The sequence below is a fragment of the Schistocerca gregaria genome, chromosome 1 (genome assembly GCF_023897955.1).
Source record: "Schistocerca gregaria isolate iqSchGreg1 chromosome 1, iqSchGreg1.2, whole genome shotgun sequence".
NCBI classification, from domain to species: domain Eukaryota; kingdom Metazoa; phylum Arthropoda; class Insecta; order Orthoptera; family Acrididae; genus Schistocerca; species Schistocerca gregaria.
In genome coordinates this window covers 11,559,655-11,585,868 of record NC_064920.1, presented here as the reverse complement: position 1 = coordinate 11,585,868, position 26,214 = coordinate 11,559,655, and the positions used below count along the sequence as shown (strand labels likewise).

Below are 26,214 nucleotides of genomic sequence, written 5' to 3'. Positions count from 1 at the left end.
TGCAGCCATGTCCAAGATGATCTAAAAGATACACATTGGACCTCTGCTATGTGCAGTCTTTGTAGCATATTTACAGTTCTTTAGATCAATGACATCCGTCCTTTATTTTGTTGGTTTATATAATGTTATGGTTTCAGATTTCTTCTTTCCTTCATTGCTTCAGAAAGCAGTGTACTTAGAATAATACAGTCATGGTGCAGTCTGTGTTGTAGGTCTGGTATGGGATAGTAGGGTTGTGTACGTAAGCATTTGACTTCTTTACCTCATCATCGATTTCACAATGGATCTTGTTCTTTGTGGCAACTAATGTTTTCTTTTCCCTGAGCTGTTTATACATTTGAAGAGACATGAAGAAGTTGTTTATTGTCGTGTTTGTACCGAGATTTAGAAATGGCCGCATGAGATGCAGGACAGTGACATTGAGTGGTTGCTTTTCTATATATGCACCCGTTTTCTGAGGTACGGGAAAGCTTTACATGTATACTTTGTTGCTACATTAGCAGCAGTCCAGAATTTGGAACCGTATTAGTCAGGTTTATAGGCCATTTGAAAGAAAGTTTGCAGTGTTTTGCTTGGTAATATTTTCTACAGTGCAGTAAGAATGACTAGAGTTTTCCATGATCTTTCCTCTAATTTCAGATTCAAGAGTGAATTTGTTGGCTGGCAGGCATTCAGCCTAGATTGGAATTTTCAGCGAAATAGAAAAATCTGAGAAACTTCGGAAACCTCACTCCTGGCATAACATTGTTTATAAAAATGGCCCCAAGAACGTGGCCTAAGGTCATCTGCAGAAATATCGTTTGTGCAAATGACAATACGGATGTATCTGAAGACTATTGTTTTAATTCCTGGAGTAAGACAGTCCAATACTTGATTTTAGGACTTTCTGAGCATTTGGTAAATTGTCTGTCTCCCACTTGGCTCCATCCAGTGCAAGCATTTTTGTAGAGGCATTAAACTGGGTGTGCTGTGATGATTGAACAGGTGAGGATTGACATCGATCAGTATCTGAATCCTCCTCCACTGATCTCTCCTTATTCACAGTGTCTTTATCTTCACTTGTCGCTGTTACAAGATCCTCATCTTCACCTGTGAAGTCAGTTTCCAGTTCAGCTTCATAATTCTCATGGAGACATAACATTTCTTCATCAGAAAGTTCATGCTGGTGAGATAAGTTTGAATACATCTTATATGGACAAAGAATATTTCCTGAATAGCACAATATAAACTGTAACAAATTCGAATGTGCATTTACCGAGATGTAACAGTGAGCAGCAGCATCTCTCCAGGGTTGCTGATTGCTGCCTCTTCATTGTGGGATTATTTGTATATGTTAAGAGACATTACGACACTGTCAGACTGAGCCCTCCAGGGTAGATGGAATGAAATGGTCAAGACAATGTAAATTTTTGTGTATCCTAATATACCATTGTAAAAAGGAGAAAAATTGGGAAAAGTAATATAATTCCTTGTATGAAGTGAAAAAAAGAAAACAAATTGATTGAAGGAAAAAGTATGCTAATCTTAAAGGTAACATATTGTACAACTAATTCTTGATTTGTGTATGTACATAGGTTTCCTGTTAACTCTGTAGACTTTTTATTGCAACAAACTAAAATATTGGAAAGCCATGAGTTAATAATTCATACATACAATCTGTATGAGCTGAGGTTTCGGAAATTTTGAATGTAATGAAAAATAAACATGTGCAACAGTTGTATTAATTTTGTAATTTGCTATTTAGGACAATACATGGATTAATATATAATGCTCTGAAGCTGTTCATGGAGATCAATCAGAAACTTTTCGATGAGTGTACACAGCAGTTCAAACAGGAAAGACTTAAGTAAGTATATTTGACTTATTTACAGCAATATTAAATTCCAGTCTGTGTTCAAAAAAATTGCCACACTATTGATTTTGGCATTCTACATTTTGTTATCTAATTATGACTTAATAAAAAGGTACTTGCTCCATACATAGATTAGCTTAAAATTTTGACAGAACATACCTTATTAAGATATATTCTTATGTATTAAACTCAGTGACATCATCAAGAGAGAGAAGACAAAATTAACATAGGTATTATAGAACGGAACTAATAATATATGAAAATATTTTTGTAGTTTTGTTTTCACTGTCGACAATGTCACTATGTTTTAGACAGGTGTGTTTTGTCACATTTTTAAGCTCATGTATTCTATGTGTATGGAATTAGTACCTTTTACTTTGTCATAATTTATAGTTTACAAGATGCAATTTGTCCATTAGCTGTTTTGTTCCCCTTTTCCTGCAGATCTGAAGACTGTCAATACAGACCAAAATTGATAGTAAGACGACAATTTTTGGGAACACAGGCTGGAATTAAAGAAACAAAATCTATTCTTCCTGGACCATAGCTTGTAAATCTGTCTGTTACCATGGTATTGGGGTGTCTTTGGGTTGTAAGGAGGGAGCCTACCAGAAAGGAAATTGAGCTTTCAACAATGGTACTAATCATTAGTGACTGGTGTGAAGTTGATTTATTTACAAATCTGTACTTCAATTTTATTTTAACAAGTTCTTTTTTCCTATGTATATGTGATGTCTAGGAGCATTTAAAATTTTTGATTGGTAACTTGCTCTGAAGATAACTCACAAATGAAAAATAGGGTAAATGAAAACAAAATACAACAGAAAATGTGTACAGATAATAACTGTGTAACTGGTCTTGCACAGGGTGTTGAAAATGGGCATATTCTGCATTTTTTTGTGCTTATATAATTGCAATAAGAAGTCACTTTACAGTTCTGTTAGGCTTCTTTACGTGAAACTTTTGCAGTTGAATGTGTGGCCATTATGTTGGCTGTGATGTCCGTTTAACGTCTGGTGTATAAACTTCATAAAAAAATAATTTTGCAGTGCCTGCGTGCCAGTGAACATTGTAGGTTTACGTGAGTGAAGAAGGGAATGAAAAAATAAAGCACTTTGTTTGAAAGTATACATCTGTGAAATAAAATTTTGCTACCGGGTAACATTCAACAACACATCACCCTAACCGCACGACGTGTAACATGCTCAGGTCATCCTTGGCAAGCTGTCCACTATACTGTAGAGACATTAGGTCGACTACAGTTTGAGGAAGATTTACGCAACGGCACTGTGTGAGGTTCTCGTGTTCTCAGAGCGTGCTCGGTCGGGTCCACGGCAGCAAATACCGCAAGCCCACATGCTTGGCACATTCGTGGGTACGTGGGCACCTGTACACCTGTCCTTGACAATTAGGCACCAGACATAACATGCACTAAATGAAGAGAGCCCGACACCGTCGATATGAGTTCCGTTCGGGATGCTCACTTGTGGAAAGTCTTCACACACCTCAGTGCTGCTGTTCGTAACGGATGCCTAGAAGCCAAATTGAGGGTGCGGAGGCAGTTGCGTACTGTCTGGGTTGACACAGCTCTCCCAGTTGTTTGTGAAAAGGCAGCACACAGGTCTGTGGTGGTAGTTACAGACAACGTGTGAGCTGTAAGTTGTCCGTATGGTTTATCAGATAGTGTTGTTGACTAAGGGTGACTACTGTCAGACATATTGCAGTGTTTTCCTCTCTCCTAATAGAGCCAGTCAATGTGAAGTCAACCAGTGGTGTGGTTCTTGACATCTCCGATTTCGATAATTTTTTCTACACTTATAGGTATTTGCACCCGCAGCTTATGGTCTCTCACTAGTGTTCTTGGTTCCAGAGTAAGGGTCCCAGGTTTGATGCCTGGTGGGGTCAGGGATTTTTCACCAGCCCCGAGATGAGTGTGTGTTGTTGTGTCATCTTCATCATTGTGCATCCCTATTACGGTCGGAGGAAGGCAATGGCAAACCACCTCCATTAGGACCTTTCCTAGTATGCAGGGGCGGGTCTCCCACATCATCCACCTATATTCTGTCAAGAAGCATGGGACTTACCACACACCCCCACCCCCCCACCTCCCCCACGATTTTTCTTTATTAATCGCCATGTCTGAAAAACTATTTGACCTAAAGACTTAAAATTTGTTACTTGCATATTATTTGTTAATGTGTGCACTAAATTCTGTGATGATGTTCCAGGGGGAACATACTAAATCATTTTTCTGCAATGAGAATAAATTTTCTTCTTCTTTCTTGGCTGTACAGCTCATGATGAGCCTTGGCCCCTTCTACAATTTCCTTCCATCTCTCTCGGTCCTTTGTCAATACTCTCAAGTTTCTATAGCCCATCTTCCTAAGATCTTCAATTACTCCACCTTCCCAGTGATTAAACACTGGACTCGCATTCGGGAGGACGACGGTTCAATCCCGCGTCCGGCCATCCTGATTTAGGTTTTCCGTGATTTCCCTAAATCACTCCAGGCTAACGCCGGGATGGTTCCTCTGAAAGGGCACGGCCGACTTCCTTCCCCATCCTTCCCTAATCCGATGAGACCGATGACTACGCTGTCTGGTCTCCTTCCCCAAGCAACCAACCTACTCCACCTTCCCATCTTTCTCTTGGTCGACCACATCCTCTCTGCCCTCCTGGCTTTCCTTGTAATACTCTTTTCGGTACTTCTGTATCATTCATGCGAGTCACATGTGCTGTCCACCTCAGTCTGCATGATTTCACTATCCTTCTGATGGGTGATCTTTCTATATTGTATACAACTCGTGGTTGTATCTCCTCCTCCATCTTCCTCTTTCACAGATTGGGCCGATAATTCGTCTAAGTACCTTTCTTTCAAATGCATCCAGTGTTTCAATATCTTTAGTTGTTAATGTCCAGGCTTCAGAGGCATATGTAAGCACTGGCCGTATAAGTGATTAATACATAGTTAATTTTGTGGAATGAGTCAGGAGCCTTGAGGATAGAAGTCTTGTTAGGGCAAAATAGGCTCTGTTGGCTAGTATTAATCTCTGCTTAATTTCAAAGGAGGTATCATTTAGATGTGTAACTGTCGAGCCCAGATACTTGAAATGTTCAATTCTCTCAAATGTATAATTGCTCATTGTTATTGCATTTGGCATGTTTTCTCTATATGCTTTTCCAGCTGCCATATATTTTGTTTTTTGTTCATTAATAATTAACCCCATGTCCGTATTGGCCTGTTCGAGAGCTGTAAAAATGACAATAAATTTATTCTATTAAAATTATACATTTAAATTTAAATTCTCATTTGGCTTTGCCATGTTAACTGTAGAGATATTTTAAAATGTACCAAAACAACACATGTTTAGAAAAGACTATGAATAATTCAACTTCATTTTACAGATACATTAATGTTAATCAATATTATTAATTAAGCAATGTTGTACGCTTGCTGTTATTTAACAGTGTGTTATCTGAATGCCTTGTAAAGTGAAATTTTTTACTCTTCTTCCAGAAAAAAGGTGTTAGAGTGGTCCACTAACAGTCTCAATAGAGTCTAAAATTATGTGTTACACTTTTCTTTTAAATGATATAACATAATTCTTCCAAGCAGTAATGACAATTAATGTAACAGCTACAACTTCTGATAGTCTATATGGTCTTCCAGGGGCAGTTGAGGGATTTAATTTACAAAATGTGAAGTTTCTTTCTTACGCTCAATTTATCTGGCCTTCTTCGTTACAAAAAAGGAAGATCTGGTCCAAAATAACGTGTAAATTAAAGAATTAATTTCCCATTAAGACATGTCGGGATATGACAAGTATGTGTACCTTTCAACATGATACTGGGCAACTATCCATTTTATATCACGACATTGGAAATTTTCTGTCACTTAATCCCCTGAGCTCATGTGCTTGGAGTTATGCATGTATATAGAATGCTGGTCCTAATAACTGCCAGTGGAAGCGAATTAATCCCCCACCTATCTCTACCTCTCCCCCCCCCCCCCTCCCTCCCTCTCTTTCTCTCTCTTTCCTGTATATACAACAACTCCAGAATTTCCTCTCCAACCTCAACTCCTTTGGTTCCATCAGATTCACCTGGTCCTACTCCAAATCCCATGCCACTTTCCTTGACGTTGACCTCCATCTGTCCAATGGCCAGCTTCACACATCCGTCCACATCAAACCCACCAACAAGCAACAGTACCTCCATTATGACAGCTGCCACCCATTCCATATCAAACGGTCCCTTCCCTACAGCCTAGGCCTTCGTGGCAAACGAATCTTCTCCAGTCCTGAATCCCTCGACCATTACACCAACCACCTGAAAACAGCTTTCGCATCCCGCAACTACCCTCCCGACCTGGTACAGAAGCAGATAACCAGAGCCACTTCCTCATCCCCTCAAACCCAGAACCTCTCACAGAAGAACCCCAAAAGTGCGCCACTTGTGACAGGATACTTCCCAGGACTGGATCAGACTCTGAATGTGGCTCTCCAGCAAGGATAGGACTTCCTAAAATCCTGCCCCGAAATGAGATCCACCCTTCATGAAATCCTCCCCACTCCGCCAAGAGTGTCTTTCCGCCATCCACCTAACTTTCGTAACCTCTTGGTTCATCCCTATGAAATCGCAAAACCACCTTCCCTACCCTCTGGCTCCTACCCTTGCAACCGCCCCCGGTGTAAAACCTGTCCTATGCACCCTCCCACCACCACCTACTCCAGTCCTGTAACCCGGAAGGTGTACACAATCAAAGGGAGAGCCACGTGTGAAAGCACCCACGTGATTTACCAACTGACCTGCCTACACTGTGACGCTTTCTATGTGGGAATGACCAGCAACGAAACTGTCCATTCATATGAATGGACACAGGCAGACAGTGTTTGTTGGTAATGAGGATCACCCTGTGGCTAAACATGCCTTGGTGCACGGCCAGCACATCTTGGCACAGTGTTACACCGTCGGAGTTATCTGGATACTTCCCACCAACACCAACCTATCCAAACTCCGGAGATGGGAACTCGCCCTTCAGTGTATCCTCTCTTCTCGATATCCGCCAGGCCTCAACCTTCGCTAATTTCAAGTTGCCGCCGCCCATACCTCACCTGTCTTTCAACAACTTCTTTGCCTCTGTACTTCCGCCTCGACTGACATCTCTGCCCTTACTCTGCCTTTAAATATGTCTGCTTGTGTGTGTGTGTGTGTGTGTGTGTGTGTGCGTGTGCGCGCGTGTGTACACCTGTCTTTTTTTCCCCTAAGGGACGTCTTTCCGCTCCCGGCATTGGAATGACTCCTTACCCTCTCCCTTAAAACCCCACATCCTTTCGTCTTTCCCTCTCCTTCCTGAAGAAGCAACCATACGTTGCGAAAGCTAGTAATTCTGTGTGTGTGGTTTGTTCATTGTGCCTGTCTGCCAGCGCTTTCCCGCTTGGTAAGTCTTGGAACCTTTGTTTTTAATATATTTTTCCCATGTGGAAGTTTCTTTCTATTTTATTTACATCATATACATACTACTTCTTTTTCTCTTTTTTTTCCCCCAAAACAAAAGAAATGTGATTTTGTAATTTTCAAAATTCTAAATAGTTTTGGTTTGGGAAAATTTAGCATTTTAATGAATTTTGTCAAGTAGCACACCTTTTTAAAGCCTGTAGTAAACTGAATAAAATTGTATAAATTCCATATCTGCACGTCAAGTACTTTTGAGATATGGCCGTGTCAAAGTTTTGAAATGTGACAAAAAGACACAATTTCTGGAACTTTAAAGATTAGTAAATCAAAAACACAGTGTAAAAAATAATTTTGGATCCTATCTTCTTTTGATAGGTAGACTAAAATGACAGATTACAAAGTTATAAACCATCAAGGTTCAAATTTATGTTTTTATTGGTCGGTTTCACACAGAATGACCCAATAGTCGTAGTGTGGGATACACCGATTTGGCTTTTTACTTGCCGTGCTGACTGCCCTTCATCTGGAAAGTGACAAAAGTAACATTAGGTGTATACGCCACATTCTGTTCGAAGATAACCCTCCGAGCCATGTCAGCAAACTGAAGGCACTATACGTAAGCAGCAGTGCCCTGTTGTTGACGGAGACTTACACTTATTGACATTGGTATAAATTTCATTATACCACCACTTAGGTTCTGCCAGTAATGTAGCTCGACTGACACGAGTGGTTGTTTTGTTCAGAGTGGATGAGGGAGGCAAGAGTGGGAGAGACGGACGGATAGACGAAGGAAACGATGGCCCACGAGCAGAAGGTAGCAAGTATACGGGGTAGGAATTTAGCAGAGGCAGGCTCCCCCTGGCGCAGACACGAGGAGTCGAGTATGGTGCAGGTGATGTGGGTTTGTGGGCTGCGAGCAGGAGATAGAATACAGGAACAGGGAGACTGTAAAGGCGACAGTGTGAGTGCAGAATGAGGCACACACAGGGACGGGTCGGTGGTGGAGATGGGTGTCAGGCAGGGGCTAGTGGGGGCTGAGGCCAGTAGGACTGGGGTGTTGAAGAACATTCTGTAAGATAAGTTTCCATACTGTTACCTTTACACCTTCTGTTATGAGGGGAGGATGATTTCGGTGTGATGGCAGGGCAGGTAACATGTGGGTGTCAGTGAGATGCAGCAAGGAATGAGACACAGGGCTCGCGTTTTCTTCTGGAAGGGCTGGGTTTCAAATTCCCATCTGGTAATCCAGGCTTAGGTTTTCTTGGGTTTGCATTAATCACTTAGGGTAAGTGGTCCCCCCAGTAGGCTCGTAGTTGTTTTCCTTCCCCTGGTGGAGCTTGTGCTCTGTCTCAAATAACTTCCTCTTTGGTAGAATGTTCACCTCTAATCCTCTTGGCAGCAATTTAATGTATTCCTCCTTTCATTTTAACTGCTTCTATGCTTTCTTCAGTTTAACGTCATGTATAAAATAATTTAAAAATAATAATTGTGATGTTCAGTAAAGAGTTTCATTTATTAAAGCAAATTGTTTCGTAGTTACAAACAGTAAAGCTTTTTGAAATCTTGTATACAACTTTTGTAATTACTGTGATCTAGGGATAAAGAACGCCAGAAAGACAGAGAGGAAGCTTGGAGTCGCATAGAGGAATTGGCGATGAGAAATCCCGGATATGCACCGTCGAGAACAAACAGCATTGCCAGCAGTATGGATGAAATGTCTTCACCTCTTGGGGAAGGTGAAATTGAAGATGATTTGTCTATGGAAAAGCTCGAGCTGGAAGCGAGAGAGGTATGTTCTTATAACGTATTACCATTTATATAAAAACTTTTTTTACAGTAATTGTAATTTAGTTGAGATAATTATGTGAGATGCCATAAAATGGATTGGCTGTACTGCTTCTTGACTACTACTGTTCTCTTCGAACATATAGTGAAATAGCAAGTTTTGAAATTACTGTTGTATATTAAAGAAATGGTACGTGAAAAAAAAATCAGTTACCTCCATGTGTTTCTGTGACTGAAAGTGAAAATATTTAGTTTCTTTTACCACTATGCTCCAGCTTCTTATTGTTTTATTCAGAGCCCATCTGTCCCATTTCTTTGTAATACAGAGCTTTCCCTCCTAACAGCATTTTTCACCCTTAATATCATGTCTCTCCGTTGTTCCTAAACTTCAGTTTGTATATACAGGGTGGAGAAAAATTGTGTCACAAAATTTTAAACCCTGGATAACTGATGCCAGTAGGTACCAAAATTACCAGTGTTGTGTAGGTCGACAGTGCACCATTTTTAAACCGTGGAAACTTAGTCCAACGGGCTCAGATTGGCCGTGGATTTGCCTGTTGCCATTCGTCCGTTCATTGGCAGCACTGTGGTTGTCGGTTCACACATACAAACATCCTTTGCCTCGTCACTATTCCAATGTGATAGGCACACATGTCAGGTCTTGCTGTTTTTGTCAATCTCACGTCAGTGGCATTCATAAGTAAACTTTGCACGTGCATATGCACACACACACACACACACACACACACACACACACACACACACACACACACACAAACCACCTGCGATTTAGTCATACAGTAAGCATGGTGGCAGAGTACTCCCCCCCCCCCCCCCCCCCCTCCCCGTCTGAACAACAACAAAATATGGTTTTTGCTTATGGACTAGACGACGGTAATGTGTAATGTGCATTGTGCATGAAGCTCAGCTGTTGTATAAGGAACGGTACCAAGCAAGGTGCTAACTATACCCACAGATGTTTGCAGCAATTAACCGGTGACTTGGTAAAACAGGCTCGTTAACAGGATATCATGGTGATGCTGGAAGACCTCGAACACGACTGGATGCTGCATTTGAAGAGACTGTTCTAAAGCGCTTCGAGGAAGCATGTACAACAAGTGCTCCAGTGGTTGGGGGTCACTCATCGCTTAATCTGGGAGGTTTTAAGGGATGATGGCCAGCATCCATTTAGTTTCCATCCTGACCTAGACCTAAATCCTGTGGCAGACTAAGAACATTGACTAGGTTTTTGCCAGTGGTTTCTGCGACGTGTTGCACGAGATAGAGAGTTCCCCACCATTGTGTTGTTTACCAACGAGTACACCTTCCATTGGGGGGGGGGCCTTTACAACACACAAAATTTTCATTACTGAGCAAGGAGAAATCATAACCTCACATACGTCCATGGACACCAGGAACGATTTTTTGTAAGGTGAATCAAGAGACAATATTAGAAAGAGGTGAGCAACTCAGTAGAATAATATTAATAAATTTTGGGCTCCAGCCAAAATTAGACGAGTTCAGAGGAGAATTTTCTGTGCCCTTACCTGTAGGAGAAAAACAGGATTAAAATAGAAAGAACTACCTGTCAGTAGCACTGTTCAAACGTGTGTGAGCATATAATGTGAGAACGGTAAAAGGTTAACTTAAACAGCATATACACTGAAGTGCCTAGGAAACTGGTATAGGAACATGTATTCAAATACAGAGATGTAAACAGGCAGAACACAATGCTGCGGTCGGCAACACCTATATAAGAGAACAAGTGCCTGCCACAGTTGTCAGATCAGTTGCTGCTGCTACAATGGCTGGTTATCAAGATTTAAGAGTGTTTTATAGTCGGCACACAAGTGATGTTACATAGCATCTCTGAGGTAGTGATGAAGTGGGGAATTTTCTCATACAACCATTTCACGAATGTACTGTGAATATCAGGAACCCAGTAAAACATCAAATCTCAGACATGGCTGTGGTCAGAAAGAGATCCTGCAAGAACGGACCAATGACATCTGAAGAGAATCATTCAACATGACAGAAGTGCAACCCTTCCACAAATTGCTGCAGATTTCAGTGATGGGCCACCAACACGTGTCAGCTGACAAACCATTCAACGAAACATCATTGATGTGGGCTTTCAGAGCCAAACACCCACATGTGTATCCTGGATGACTGCACGACAAAAAGCTATATGCCTCGCCTGGGCTGTCAACACTGACATTGTACTGTTGATGACTGGAAACATGTTGCCTGATCAGACAAGTCTCTCTTCAAACTGTATCAATCAGATCATGTCAGCAGGGGACTGTTGAGACTGGTGGAGGCTCTATAACGGTGTGAGGTGTGTGCAGTTGGAGTGATATGGAACCAGTGATGAGTGTAGATGCGACTCCGACAAGTGACATATACACTCCTGGAAATTGAAATAAGAACACCATGAATTCATTGTCCCAGGAAGGGGAAACTTTATTGACACATTCCTGGGGTCAGATACATCACATGATCACACTGACAGAACCACAGGCACATAGACACAGGCAACAGAGCATGCACAATGTCGGCACTAGTACAGTGTATATCCACCTTTCGCAGTAATGCAGGCTGCTATTCTACCATGGAGACGATCGTAGAGACGCTGGATGTAGTCCTGTGGAACGGCTTGCCATGCCATTTCCACCTGGCGCCTCAGTTGGACCAGCGTTCGTGCTGGACGTGCAGACCGCGTGAGACGACGCTTCATCCAGTCCCAAACATGCTCAATGGGGGACAGATCCGGAGATCTTGCTGGCCAGGGTAGTTGACTTACACCTTCTAGAGCACATTGGGTGGCACGGGATACATGCGGACGTGCATTGTCCTGTTGGAACAGCAAGTTCCCTTGCCGGTCTAGGAATGGTAGAACGATGGGTTCGACGACGGTTTGGATGTACCGTGCACTATTCAGTGTCCCCTCTACGATCACCAGAGGTGTACGGCCAGTGTAGGAGGTCGCTCCCCACACCATGATGCCGGGTGTTGGCCCTGTGTGCCTCGGTCCTGATTGTGGCGCTGACCTGCACGGCGCCAAACACGCATACGACCATCATTGGCACCAAGGCAGAAGCGACTCTCATCGCTGAAGACGACACATCTCCATTCGTCCCTCCATTCACGCCTGTCGCGACACCACTGGAGGCGGGCTGCACGATGTTGGGGCGTGAGCGGAAGACGGCCTAACGGTGTGCGGGACCGTAGCCCAGCTTCATGAAGACGGTTGCAAATGGTCCTCGCCGATACCCCAGGAGCAACAGTGTCCCTAATTTGCTGGGAAGTGGCGGTGCGGTCCCCTACGGCACTGTGTAGGATCCTACGGTCTTGGCGTGCATCCGTGCGTCGCTGCGGTTCGGTTCCAGGTCGACGGGCACGTGCACCTTCCGCCGACCACTGGCGACAACATCGATGTACTGTGGAGACCTCACGCCCCACGTGTTGAGCAATTCGGCGGTACGTCCACCCGGCCTCCCGCATGCCCACTATACGCCCTCGCTCAAAGTCCGTCAACTGCACATACGGTTCACGTCCACGCTGTCGCGGCATGCTACCAGTGTTAAAGACTGCGATGGAGCTCCGTATGCCATGGCAAACTGGCTGACACTGACGGCGGCGGTGCACAAATGCTGCGCAGCTAGCGCCATTCGACGGCCAACACCGCGGTTCCTGGTGTGTCCGCTGTGCCTTGCGTGTGATCATTGCTTGTACAGACCTCTCGCAGTGTCCGGAGCAAGTATGGTGGGTCTGACACACCGGTGTCAATGTGTTTTTTTTTCCATTTCCAGGAGTGTACATAAACGTCCTGCCTGATTGCCTGCATCCATTCTGACAGACTCGTGGGGTCTCTGACTGTCCTGCTGGAATTGCCTGTGTCCAGAGTCACTATAGAGTGACTCCAGGAACACTTTTATGAGTTTAAACACTTTCACTGGCCACCAAAATCCCTGTTATTCAGCATGTCTGGGATGCCTTGCAATGTGCTGTTCCGAAGAGACCTCCAACCCCTCATACTCTTATGGATTTATGGATAGCCCTGCAGGATTCATGGTGTCAGTTCCTTCCAGCACTACTTCAGACATTAGTCGAGTCCATGCTATGTTGTGTGCATCACTTCTGCATCCTTGCGCGGACCCTACACGATGTTAGGCAGGTGCACCAGTTTCTTTGAACTGCTTGGAATTTGCTGATGATCTTGCCCTCCTGTCCAACAGTATTGAGGAAACTCTACAAAAATGTCAAATCACTAAAGAAAATGGCATAGATAATGGGGCTCATAATAATCTCTTATATAATTACACTGACACACACACACACACACACACACACACACACACACACACACACACACACACACACACCACTCATAAACAAAATCACAGTACAATAAAAGGAAATCAAAGTTGTAAAGAAAAATGTGTATGAGAAAAAAATATAACCTCAATGAGAAACCTGTGTTGTGTAATAAAATAAATGACAAAAGCACAATATATTATCAAGAAGACATGGAATGAAAAAGGCCTTTCGATAGTCCGAAAATCAAAATGCTAAAAAGCAGCTACTCCACTAGGAGTAATGAGTTCAAGTAAATCATTTTCAGAATGCAGAAATAGAATATGGAAGGTAGAAAGAATTTTAACCAGAAAATACACTAACAAAAATTATAAAGAAAATTTATACTGGAATCTAGTTTCTAATGAAACAGTGTGAAAGTACACGGAACTGGTAGCGAGAACAACCAATAAGAAACACATGTTGTACTTCAGATATCTGATTGTGGCAATAGAAAATGTATTTATGAGGACAATAGTAGAGAATAGAAGATTTCAAAATGAAACACGCAGAATCGAAAGTGTTAAAGACTAACAAACCAGTCTGCAAACTGTGATCACCAAATAAACAAAGGACAGGGTGATTTCAGACCAAGAGAGAGAATTGAGATCTGAGAGATCGGAGTAGGTTCTACACCACCAGGCAAGCGATAAGTTCTGTCTATAAAAAGGACGAGCAGTCCAATGGAGGCCGTAAAATCTCAATAATATATTTATCAAATATTTATTAGTTGTCTCCTTTGGTCTAAAAGCGCAAACACTTGCATTTGGCACAACTAAAGCTGGAGTTGTTTCAGAGCCAGTATCCCTGTCTGAGAACCTAAGATAAAGCCACAGCTCCCACCTTTGCAGAGCTCCCAGTTCCTCCAAAGCTGGAGTCTGGTAAACAATCCAGCACTGCTTCTACCACTGCTGACAAAAGCATTCAGTATACTGTCAGACCAGATCAGTGTCATTTGACCTGACAGTTCTACTGCTTCTGCTTCAGAACCAATGGAATGCGAAATCTGCCCGGGGCCACTCCCCCCCAAGGCTGAACCTCCGCTTGCGGCCGGCTCTCCACCCCAGCACAGTGACAGGATATGGGTGGGAACCCCTTGATAAATGGCTCCCGTACTACAGTGGAACCTGAATGGGTTGAGGACTTGGGCAGAGGAGCTGAATCTCCTAACACAGGCACACCCCTGATGCTCGTGTTTACAGGAAACACATTTTAAAGTCACTTACACCCCCGTGCCGTGAGGCTATACCCTTCACTGTGAATATGACCTGATTGGGGAAAGAGCCAAGGGTGGGGTTGCTTTGTTTGTCAGTAATACACACCACTCCTCTTCCCCCCCTTTATTACTGACGTACGAGCAGCAGCCATTGAAGCTCGTGTCGGCCAGATCGTCACCACTTGCTCACTGTATTTACCTCCACAGGATGTGATAGATTGTGAATCTCTCACAGACTTTGTTGAGCAACTCCCCCAGCCATTCCTTCTACTGGATGTCTAACCCAGATAATGTATTACAGGGTTTAAACTCAACTTGCCCTAGAGGTTGTGTGTCAGGAGTTGTGCATCTTCAATACGGGCAATCCTACTTATATCTTGGCTGCTACTAAGTTGTCCTTGGCCTTCGACTTCTCTTTCTGCTCTCTGGCTCTAGGAGACTTTTCACATTGAGAAGGGACCTTCATTCCAGTGACCACTTCCCACTCTCTGTCCACCTACCAGATGGGACATTAGTACAGAGCTAACTGAATGAAGGCCGAGTTTTGACACAGGAGCAGTGTTGACCACGTCACGCTAGTGACCCACCGTGCCTTTGAGTTCTCTATCCCGAAGTCCTGAGGTCATCTTAGGAGGCGAGCTGTTTCGTGGTAGACTGATGAGTGCTGCTCGGCAATTGTCACACTTATTTCCTAAAATGTCGGGGTGATGTTTTTAGTGTGTTATCAGTTGGCTGGCTCATCCATGTTTTTGGTAATTGATCAGCCAGCCACATTTCCTTTGAATCTGTTTTAGTTTTCCTCTTGTCTTTCTTAGTTTTACTTAAGTTTTAAAATATGTGAACAGTTTTAACACTATCTTTCATTATTTGAGCTAGTGTGATTGTGCAGTTGATCATGGGTGAAACTGGGTGAGAGTGAGTGCGGTATTATCTCAGATTGTCTTTTATAACTTTTCTTGCCGTTCCCTCAGTTTTAACCACATTAATTTCCACTGATTTCGTAAGGGTGTTGATAACCACCTCACTGAGTGGCCCTAATACTCCCTCCCTGTTACCCAACGTTCAGACCAATTAGAAGGCACCATCAGATTGTGAAAACAGTCTGTACTGTGTGTCCTTGAAAGGCTGCAAGTCGTCAACAGTAAAAACTTAATGACTACTGGGTTACTAAAGAACACTCCGAAAGTAGGAAGCATGAAGAGTTACTCAAAACAATGAGTATACTGGTAAGCTGTAGCATATTGCAGGAACACCAGCCTTCATTCTTACTTTCTCCGTAACCACAGTGTCATACACATTAAGGTTACATTCATCTGTTGAAAAGTATGTCCACATGTCTGTCACTTAGGCTGAGCGGTGTGTGGGAAATGCTGTTAGGCTGACGCAGATCAGAAGCATGTTGTCCACCACCGTGTGTACTTCTTGGTCTGGGTACACCTGGTTTGGGGACAGTGACTCCAAAATTTTTGTATGGGAAAGGAAAGTCACTACATTAGAGAAATAAGGCAAATATCCTGTGCAGGAGCCAAAAAAATGAAAATCCTTCAGCCTCCACTTGTTAACACATTCCTTCCCATAGGTTTTAATAAACCAGCCCCTGTAGGCAGCTCATTAATGTAAACAGATATAGTTGTTAATGCAACAACTGTCACCTCATATTACATAGATGAGCTCCCTTCTGATTACTTAGTTGCAGTTAACTGACAAATATATCACTAATTTTTGATTCACACACACCACTATAACACCCCCCCCCCCCCCACACACACACACACACACACACACACACACACCACATGGCGAAAGGGGGGGGGGGTGGAGGAGGCAGTGAATGCACCACATTAGATGGCTGTGTGGTCATACAGGGAACATGGAATGGCCTGCATGTGACTTGGTTTCATATTTCTCAACAACATATATCACAAACAAAGCCAATTTTCACTATGATATCATTATTTTTGATTTGTTGGGGACATAATGAACGTAAAATTTGTCATTCAAATGGAAATTGTTGCTGAATGATGTCCAATTGAAAGACCAGCTTGGTGTGCCAAACAACACATAATTATTATTTAATAATAATAATACCGTCTCTGACATTTTGAACATTTTCTCTGCTCTTCATATAGTTTTAGAGAATAATGTTTTTCCATTGAATAAGAATTAAAGTCTGTTTTGTGGTCATTTAAATGAACTTTTGGCAGGTTAATCAGTTCTATCAGCACATTCACAGGGATAGACAAAAATGCAACGAGTTTGATATCAGTTAAGTTTTACATGTTGGAAATTAAGAACGACAGCAGTGCATTGTTGTTTCCAAGTCCTAGCTAGTAAAAATATGTTTCGTATTAAAACGAAACTTCATTTGGAGACATATCTAAGCAGTTTGGTAAACAGATCATGAGAATACTTCTCCCACAAGGTAGAAGAAGGGGGGAGAGAAAAAAAAAATTACAAAATAGGCTGCAATTCCTGTGGAGGCCCTTCTTTCATCTTACAAAGTTGCCTACTGTGTAACAAAAGGCAGGAGATATCACATCATAGTAGAATACATTATTTTATAGTTGCTGTGGGCATGTTATGTATTATGATAGGTACCAGCTGTCAAACGACTGGCAAGTGTGGCTCTGTCAGATAACAGACTAGTTGGCTGTGAGCAGGCAATGTGGAGCCATTGTGTGTCAGTGTTGTTGTTACAAATCGCAAAAGAGTGCCATCTCTAAATCAGGTGCTCAACACACACTCCAGAATCTTTTTTGATGAAGCAGAAAGTGTGTGCAAAGTTTTTTCTGCGCACACCGACTTGACTGTTAGAAAAAAATCATCACAGGTGAGTGGACTTGGTGTAATCAAAACGAAAGTACCACGAAATGACAAAGTGCAGAAATTCACAAAAACAGTCAACACTTTAATGATATAACCAACCTTCGAGCCAGAGTGACACCTAGATTGAAGAACATTCCAGAGGAGGGTTTCCTAATATGTTCACATTTCTGGGATGAATGTTCTATATGTTGTACACAAGTGGGAGAGACAATGTACAACACCTGAAACATTAAAACCACCACCTAACATTCCTGTATTTTTATTAATTCTCCTATGGCCTTGTCATGTTGGTAACACCAGTTCCCACCTGATCACCAAAGTTAAGCAATGTTGGGTCCATCTAGTATCTGCTCGGGCAAAAGTGGGTGCTGTTGTTTTTAGAAATACACAAGTTGCTGAATGATGTCCAATTGAAAGACCAGCTTGGTGTGCCAAACAACACATAATTATTATTTAATAATAATAATACCGTCTCTGACATTTTGAACATTTTCTCTGCTCTTCATATAGTTTTAGAGAATAATGTTTTTCCATTGAATAAGAATTAAAGTCTGTTTTGTGGTCATTTAAATGAACTTTTGGCAGTTACTTTGTGGAGTAGTTACCGGAAATAGTTGTAGTACAGAACTTCCATCATCACTTTCCATTGAAGAACAAGGCAATTTCTGTATATTTCTTCAAGAGTCCACATGGAAGTCCAAGTATGTTTACTTACCATTTGAGTTTTGGAGTTTGGAGAAGCAGGGAGTATCTACAAACAGATAACAAAACCCCATGAATTTTGGTACCTTCTACAACATCCTACTTGTGTGAGGTAGATTTTCACCATTGACAGTCAACACGAAATGTAGATCACAAATGAGTTTAGAAGAGGAGATGAGTCACAGTTTCCAATCGTGTGCTGAGGTTTGAAGAATTGATGATCAAGAAGCAAACTCATGGTTCCCACAGTTATTACATTCAGATAAAAGGACCCATTTATTTAAAAATTGTATTAAGAACTAGGACTGAACTCTGATCGGTAATACACAATTCGGAACAAAACAGTCTTAAATATTACATACTCTATAAATCAAGTTTCATCAAAGGTATAAATTTAATTACAAACAATATCTCTGAAACAGTAATCAATATTGTAACAGTCATGCGTAATTATGACTTGTTGTTGTTGTTGTTGTGGTGGTCTTAAGTCCTGAGACTGGTTTGATGCAGCTCTCCACGCTACTCTATCTTGTGCAACCTTCATCATCTCCCAGTACCTACTGCAACCTACATCCTTCTGAATCTGCTTAGTGTAGTCATCTCTTGGTCTCCCTCTACAATTTTTACCTACCACGCTGCCCTCCAATACTAAACTGTTGATGCCTCAGAACATGTCCTACCAACTGATCCCTTCTTCTAGTCAAGTTGTGCCACAAACTTCTCTTCTCCCCAATCCTATTCAATACCTCCTCATTAGCTATGTGATCTACCCATCTAATCTTCAGCATTCTTCTGTAGCACCACATTTCGAAAGCTTCTATTCTCTTCTTGTCCAAACTATTTATCGTCCATGTTTCACTTCTATACACGGCTACACTCCATACAAATACTTTCAGAAATGTCTTCCTGACACTTAAATCTATACTCGATGTTAATAAATTTCTCTTCTTCAGAAACGCTTTCCTTGCCATTGCCAGTCTATATTTTATATCCTCTCTACTTCGACCATCATCAGTTATTTTGCTCCCCAAATAGCAAAACTCCTTTACTACTTTAAGTGTCTCATTTCCTAATCTAATCCCTCAGCATCAACCAACTTAATTCGACTACATTCCATTATCTTTGTTTTGCTTTTGTTGATGTTCATCTTGTATCCTCCTTTCAAGACACTATCTATTCCGTTCAACTGCTGTTCCAAGTCCTTTGCTGTCTCTGACAGAATTACAATGTCAAATTATGACATAACAAAAGTAAATCATATTTATTTTTAAAGAAAAGCATTTAAGATGTTATGATGTAAGTAAAAATTGTGTAGTAGTGGTAAATAAAATGTAAAAATCAGCTCTTGTGCATTATCATTAGAACTGTATCCATTCCATATAATTTGTTGAGGCTGCAGAGAAATCATACACAAGAAAAAAGGCAGACTTCTATCTACACATCATGTCTTAATGATGTTGCTGTGTGTGTCATCTTTCCCACTTTTTGTGTTCTTAATCATAATAATTCATTTAGTTTCTTCATTCATCATCATGCATTATCTCTCATATCAGTTCTGTGCAGTGAACAGGTTTTGTTGCACATCTAAATATTTTTGTATTAAATCACTCGTGTTTTGTATTTCAGGTGAGGAAAACGTGCAACAAAGAGAAACCATTACTCCGACGAAAATCTGAACTTCCACATGACACATATACTCTTAAAGCTCTTATTGACCACAAGCGGGCTGACGAGTATCTTCCGACGCCACCTGATGTCAACAAGTGCTAATGAAGGCAGTTTAGTAACAGACGTGTCTGACTTGGTGGAAGCAGCGCTTGAGGCGGAGCCAGAGGACGTTGATACATCCCTACACAAGTTCCGTCAAGCAGTTCAGCAAAGTGATAATGCAGTTGGCTGTGCAATTGCAAAATGTATTAATAGCTGTTGCAGCTGAAATAATCCTCACATTTACACTTTGAGTTGTTGCAGTTCAGTAATTTAGGAGGAGCATGATTATAAAGTGCTTTCCAGGAACATTAGAAAAATGAGTATTTGGAGACTAACAGGCCTGAAAAAATGGAGAACCTAGTCCTTGAAAAACTATAGATTTGCAGCGTTACCTCTGTATATATATCCTTGCAGGCATTTTGCAACAATCCAGAAAAAAAATGTTTATAGTGCCAGGAAAGCTTATGACTGTGGGTGTGCTAAGTTGACCATAAAATGTAGATAACATATAAATAATGTTTTTGTTATTGTCTGATTGTGCTGCCAGCGTATTTTCAGTGTAAATAAAGTGACTTATTACTGCTGTAAGTCACTCTGTTTCGCCGATATTAATTTTCATTTTAGAGGTGATGCGTTTCTATATTGAATGCAATAAAGTTGGGAGATGCGCTGTGTAGGAAATTCTGGTAATACAATTAATTGCTTGTAAGAAACTGAAGGTGTGTGTGTGTGTGTGTGTGTGTGTGTGTGTGTGTGTGTGTGTGTGTGTGTGTGTGTCGCGAGCGGTGAGAGAGAGCTAAATGCAGCTGAAAGTTTCGTAAATTGTAATATAAGGTAACACTGCTTATTAGTGTGGCAACATCATGAAGCTGTTTAGTTCAGGAATGGCAGCATTCCCTTGAACATGGGAATATAATTGGAGAGCATCTAGTGATACAGAATATAGCTTATTTCAAAATACTTAATGGGGTAGTCGATAATTGAGGAACTTCCAGATTCACCGTTTGGATTTGCCAGTCTGACACAGTGAATAATGCATACTGTTGAAAAAATTGTACTTTTGTGGCCTTTCAAAGTGACACTCAGAAGTGTTTTTGTGCTGTTATTATCATCACTCAGTGGCCTTTGAAGCCATACTTGGAAGCAGTCATGAGCTTTGCACTCTTTAATGCCTGTAATACATAAGTATTGTTACCAATATAGAGAATTATTTTTATCTTGTGTACAATCCTTCCACGTGATATGTTGCGGCATGTATTTATAATGGCAAAATACAACTTCATATCATTGTTACTCTGATCAAGCATGAATGTTGATATGTGATTCTAGTTGGATTGACATAGTGCCATAGTTTCATATAATTTGAGAGTAAAGTGTGTTTATATGGTGAGATTGATCACAATTTCTGGGTATTTTTAGTGAACTGATTTTTGTGGAGCACAGAACTGTCATTGAGCTGTAACTAATAATTAATTACCTGGAAAGAGAAAGTTGCCACTGTGGCACTAATGTATGAAGTAATAGTTGAGATGGGAAGTTAGCTGTTCTTTGCAACACTGGGGAGATGTAGGAGGCTTCCACCATATTTGGTTGAAGCAATTATTATTTGTAGGGAAGAGATGTTTCATGATAATAAACCTAAAATTAGAACCTAGTCATTGATGCCATGTAGTAACTCTTGAATGGAACACTGGTTGGTGCTGTTGAGAACTTTCAATATTATCAAGTCTGTGATATTTCTGACTTGAAGATTTTCCTTTCTGTCTGCATGTTATCGAACATTGTTTTGAAGGAAACTTGCGTGTGACAAGGATCTTTTACTGCATGTACATCCAAAAGCATGGTATTTTTTACTGAAATATTGATAGATGATTATAAAGGCAGGAGGACCATCGTTTTTTTGAAAGGGAGCAGCTCTTTATTAATCTGTTACCTTACTCAGAACAATGTGCTTACACAGCATGACAGCAAGTTATACTGTGGTTTTAGTTGGAGTTGCTTGCTGTCTCTTGTTATTTTGGTGATTTTGTGCAGCAATTACTTTCCATATTGCTTAAAAATAGATTTACACTGAAGCTACCAGAAACATCATTTATAATGCAACAAACATGAAAGACAGGGGTTTCTCTCTTCTTGCATATTATTTTAAGGCAGTAAGGTATGTTTTTACAACTACATGGCATGAACTTTTTCCTTTCTTTTCTCTGTGGCAGTATGTGGCGATCACATTGTATTTGCAGCTCATTAATTATAGGGGCTTAACTGATCAACAGAACATAGTTACCAGAAACTGTAGCTCTGTTGTGGCATGTGCTGAAAGTGACTGTGATGTGTACTTGTTGTACTGTGTGTCCGTATGTATGTATAATGCTGGCTATAATCATGATTTTGTATAAACTTCTGGACACATCAGAGTTGTGTGATATAATTTCTTGTACAGGATATTTGGAACTCAGGAACTTACACAATTGAAATATAAAAATTTGATGGAAGATAATGTTTGAAGTTTGTTGAGAAATGCTCTCCTGGTTTTGATTCATTTATTGTCGAAAAACCAAACTGATAACTTAGTTATTATATGGGAAGGTCTTCCATATTGTACACTAATGTGTTCCTTGAAATGAAAAGTATCACTTGAAGTTGAAGCCACATTATTGTGAGTAAAGTTCACTCCATCTTAAAACAAAGCAGACGACATATCTTTTAATACTGCCATATTAATTTGTCGAGCATTGTCTTTGTATTTTCACCTAGGTGTTTTGTTTACTTTGATGCTATTTTGTAAACTATTACCTTAGTTTCAAAATTCTGATGTACTTCTGTCTTTTAATGTGAAATTTATTTTAAGCCAAAGAGTTGTAAATCCATGAAAGCAATGGTGATTGTTAATATTTTTAAAATGAAATGCAGTAGAATGAGAAGATTGGCTTAATAACTGACTACAGGTTACTGTCTGTGGTTTCATGGCTGGGCAGTTGGACAATTTTATATGTCAGTAACACAATTTTTGTGATCTGTTCAATGTTATAAGTTGTGCATACTTTGGTTATACGTATTTATGAGTCTTCAGGACAATTCCAGAATTGTGTTATAGAATAAACAAACACTCTTGAAACTGAGTGTGTCATGGAAATGTAAATGCATGCATGCCATTCATTCATTTACGAATGAATAGAAACAAATAATCAGTACATTAAGTAATATGTACATGTAAATGTAAAGTATATATACATATACAACTATTTTCCTTAAGTTTTGAGTCTTTATTGAATAATGTGACTGCATGGAGTAAGTACTGCATGTTTGGCTTTGTCTAATTTCCATATCCGCCAATGTCTCATACCAGAAATGAGAACAGGTATTTTTGTATTGGCATAACTGTTGCCATTGTGGTAGCCAATTGACAAAACCAACACTCCTAATTTTTCTTCAGCGTTTGTTAGATGAACAAAAATTGTCTGTTTATAGGCTTTCCGGTACTATTGCGGTAATTCGTTATGGATCACAGTTCTCAGGAACCAGTTTTGTTTGAATGTGGTTGTACTTTATTATTTCAGATTTATATGGGAAACCATGCTTTGTCATAGCAGTATTTTATTTCTATGAAGTAAATGAGTTATTCTCTCATTAACGTAAAATGAGGAAAAACAATATCTGAGCTGTGTAACTGTGGCTGAATGCTGGCGCAATATGTCCCTGGTGTCAGTTGTCTACAGCTAACTGAAATGAAAACAATGTAGGATCCTTACTGAATTGACTTTGAGTGACTCATATGTGAACTAATTTTTGATAAGATAGTTTATTCAGTCAACTCAAAAACTATGAACTGCTAATGGCGACAGCGTACTTGTGGGTATAGGAACTGATAATTTAAAATATAGTCGCAGGGAAGCCTGCCAGAAGTGTTCCTGAACACAGCTTACAAAGGAAGTATTCGGTGTTATATGTTTTGAAAATACACGTGTTGGATTGTGATCACTGATACTTTTTAATATGGAACTGCTGCTTATTGATTCAACATCCAGAATGATTGTACTATGTCTTAGATGACAACTTCTTCTGTATTGAATTTTTTCCTCTTCAGCTTTCTGCCGATGGATAGAACGTTCATCTCCGGAAATTGGGTCATATTGATCTTCCTTTTCCAATGTGGTAAGAATTCATAAATACATGAACTATGACATTTCAAGCTTTGTGTGACATGAATGACAGAATACAACTCCCTGTTTATTCTTCTATGATGCCATCTGCATTGTCACAGTACTCCTGTTCTGTGGCATGTGGTGCGTCTCCAAGCCATGACACTGCAGCATGGAATAAATGCCAAACTGGCAGGTACCGTGAAGCATAGTAAAGCTGCTAACATTGTCTCATCTCACAGACACGCTGCATCCGTCCGAACCAATGTACATACAAAAATATGAAACTGACTTCCGAAGAGTATAAAGTTTTAGAATACTGACTTTCAGATCTTGTGACCTTCGCTTGTCAGTCAGGCAGATGTTGCTAACGCATAATTTGTATAAGTCACATCACATATTCCTTCTCGTAGATGAATGATGTCCCCATATTCTTACTACATTAAAAAATAAATATTAAAAAATTCACATTTTTAAACTTTGGAAAATGAAAAATAGTTAGGTATGTCATTTGTTCCAAGTATTATTTCATATACTTGCATTTTTAAAAAATGTTTAATCGTGACATACTTGTAATGTTGCCTAAGCATTACTCACAAAGAAACAGTAACCCCCAATCCTTGAGATGTACCAGACATTGAATTTCTTTGATCATGGTTACATAAACAACAGTAATAAGTAGTCGCTCATTCAATATGAAATGGAATTACTGAAGTGGAATTATAGTCATAAAAATGTTCTGATTATAAACTCTCTTTATATTGTCTCCTATTTCTTTATATTTATTGGCTTGTTAAAGAGAGGCTGGTAAATCAATAACACCTTTAGTTTAATTTGTGAATTATCAATTCCTCAGTTAACCAGGATGACTATTCATCACCTAACAATGCTCATCAGACATAAAGTAGGTATCGCTACTCGTTCCCAATTTAGCACTGCCTTAACTTTATCTGTAAATCAGTCGTGTGTGCGCTAATTGTCTGGCAATCCTTTGAAAATAGTTTCTAATAGGAGGAGAGAAGGTTACTGTGATGGAACTGCTGAATGTGGAAAGTGGGTAGATAGATATGGTACTCCTGAAGAGCAAAAAAGAAAGACTAAGATTGTTAGAATGGAAGAAGAAAAGAAGACAGATCCCAAAGGTGGGTACCACCCCAGCCCCCTACACCAGGAATCTCTTCCTAGGGGATACTTCAATGGTGGGCAGGGCCACAAAGATGTTTGCCAATCCTACAAAACAGTCTGTACTAGCTTATCCTTCACAGGCCCTGAAAATTGGTTCTAACACACTAATATTTACTGCCTGTGGGGGGGGGGGGGGGGGGCCTCTGCATCTCCACTATATGGTGAGTGGCGATGTATCCTTTCAAGTAAGTATGGCCAGTATGTAGCATGAATGTGAAGGTGTTAAGTGTATCGAAAGTACCCATTACTAATTACTCCTTGCTACTTGTTATTTGTATGTACAGTTTGCCTAAAGTTCCTGCGAGAGACCTGGTGACTGTCAACATATTGTGACACAATGCCTCATCCTCCATTCACTATAGATGTGATAGATTATAATGCAATTCCATGCCATCTAATACAGATTTGTATATCCTTCCAAATAATGGCTTATTAACCATGTAATATTACGATTGAAACATGTAAGTCCTTTTAACTTTTATTATTTGTGCCTTGTGACAGTTTTACATAATTTCTACAAATTAGACACGAGGTCTTTTTTTCTATTCACATCTGTTAATGCTGTCATGTACTCCTGACACCATTACATCTGGGTCTATATTTCCAGGACGTTATATGTGTCATAGTTGCTCTGGAAAGATAGGACCACAGAGTTCACTATTTCACCTTATGAATTATGTTTGTACTTGAAGGGAGGAGGGAGGCAGGTTGTTTGCCCTCTGCAAAAATTATGGGGCCCTGGCCTCGAGTAGTATTTTAAGACATAGAAAGAAATTAAGCATCTGTATCTGGATTTTCCTACTGCACGATAAGAACATTCTGCACGTTATCGTTTACTTAGTGCCGAGAAATGCCTACAAGAGAGAATGGACACACTTAACTGTTTGTGTAACAGTATTTCCCATCTCATTATGTAACTGCTGGCTGTAGGACAGCTGAAGAAAATACATTTTTAAAGAAGACAGCAAAAGAAGTGTTATACAGAA

General features: G+C 40.5%; 1 protein-coding gene across 4 annotated transcripts in view; it reads left to right on the top strand.

Annotated features, from left to right (window-relative positions):
• The window catches only part of LOC126325221 (serine/threonine-protein phosphatase 2A 56 kDa regulatory subunit gamma isoform-like), a 317,252-nt gene extending 294,053 nt beyond the window's left edge, over nt 1-23,199 (top strand). For 3 of the 4 annotated variants that reach the window (XM_049995158.1, XM_049995168.1, XM_049995181.1), the window contains 3 exons: nt 1,745-1,846; nt 8,906-9,098; nt 19,821-23,199. In XM_049995158.1, the coding sequence (XP_049851115.1) occupies nt 1,745-1,846; nt 8,906-9,098; nt 19,821-19,964 (439 nt within the window). In that variant the 3' untranslated portion in view covers nt 19,965-23,199. The remainder of the gene's footprint in view (nt 1-1,744; nt 1,847-8,905; nt 9,099-19,820) is intronic. The other variant, XM_049995253.1, reaches the window with a different exon arrangement.
• The last annotated feature ends 3,015 nt before the right edge of the window (nt 23,200-26,214 follow it).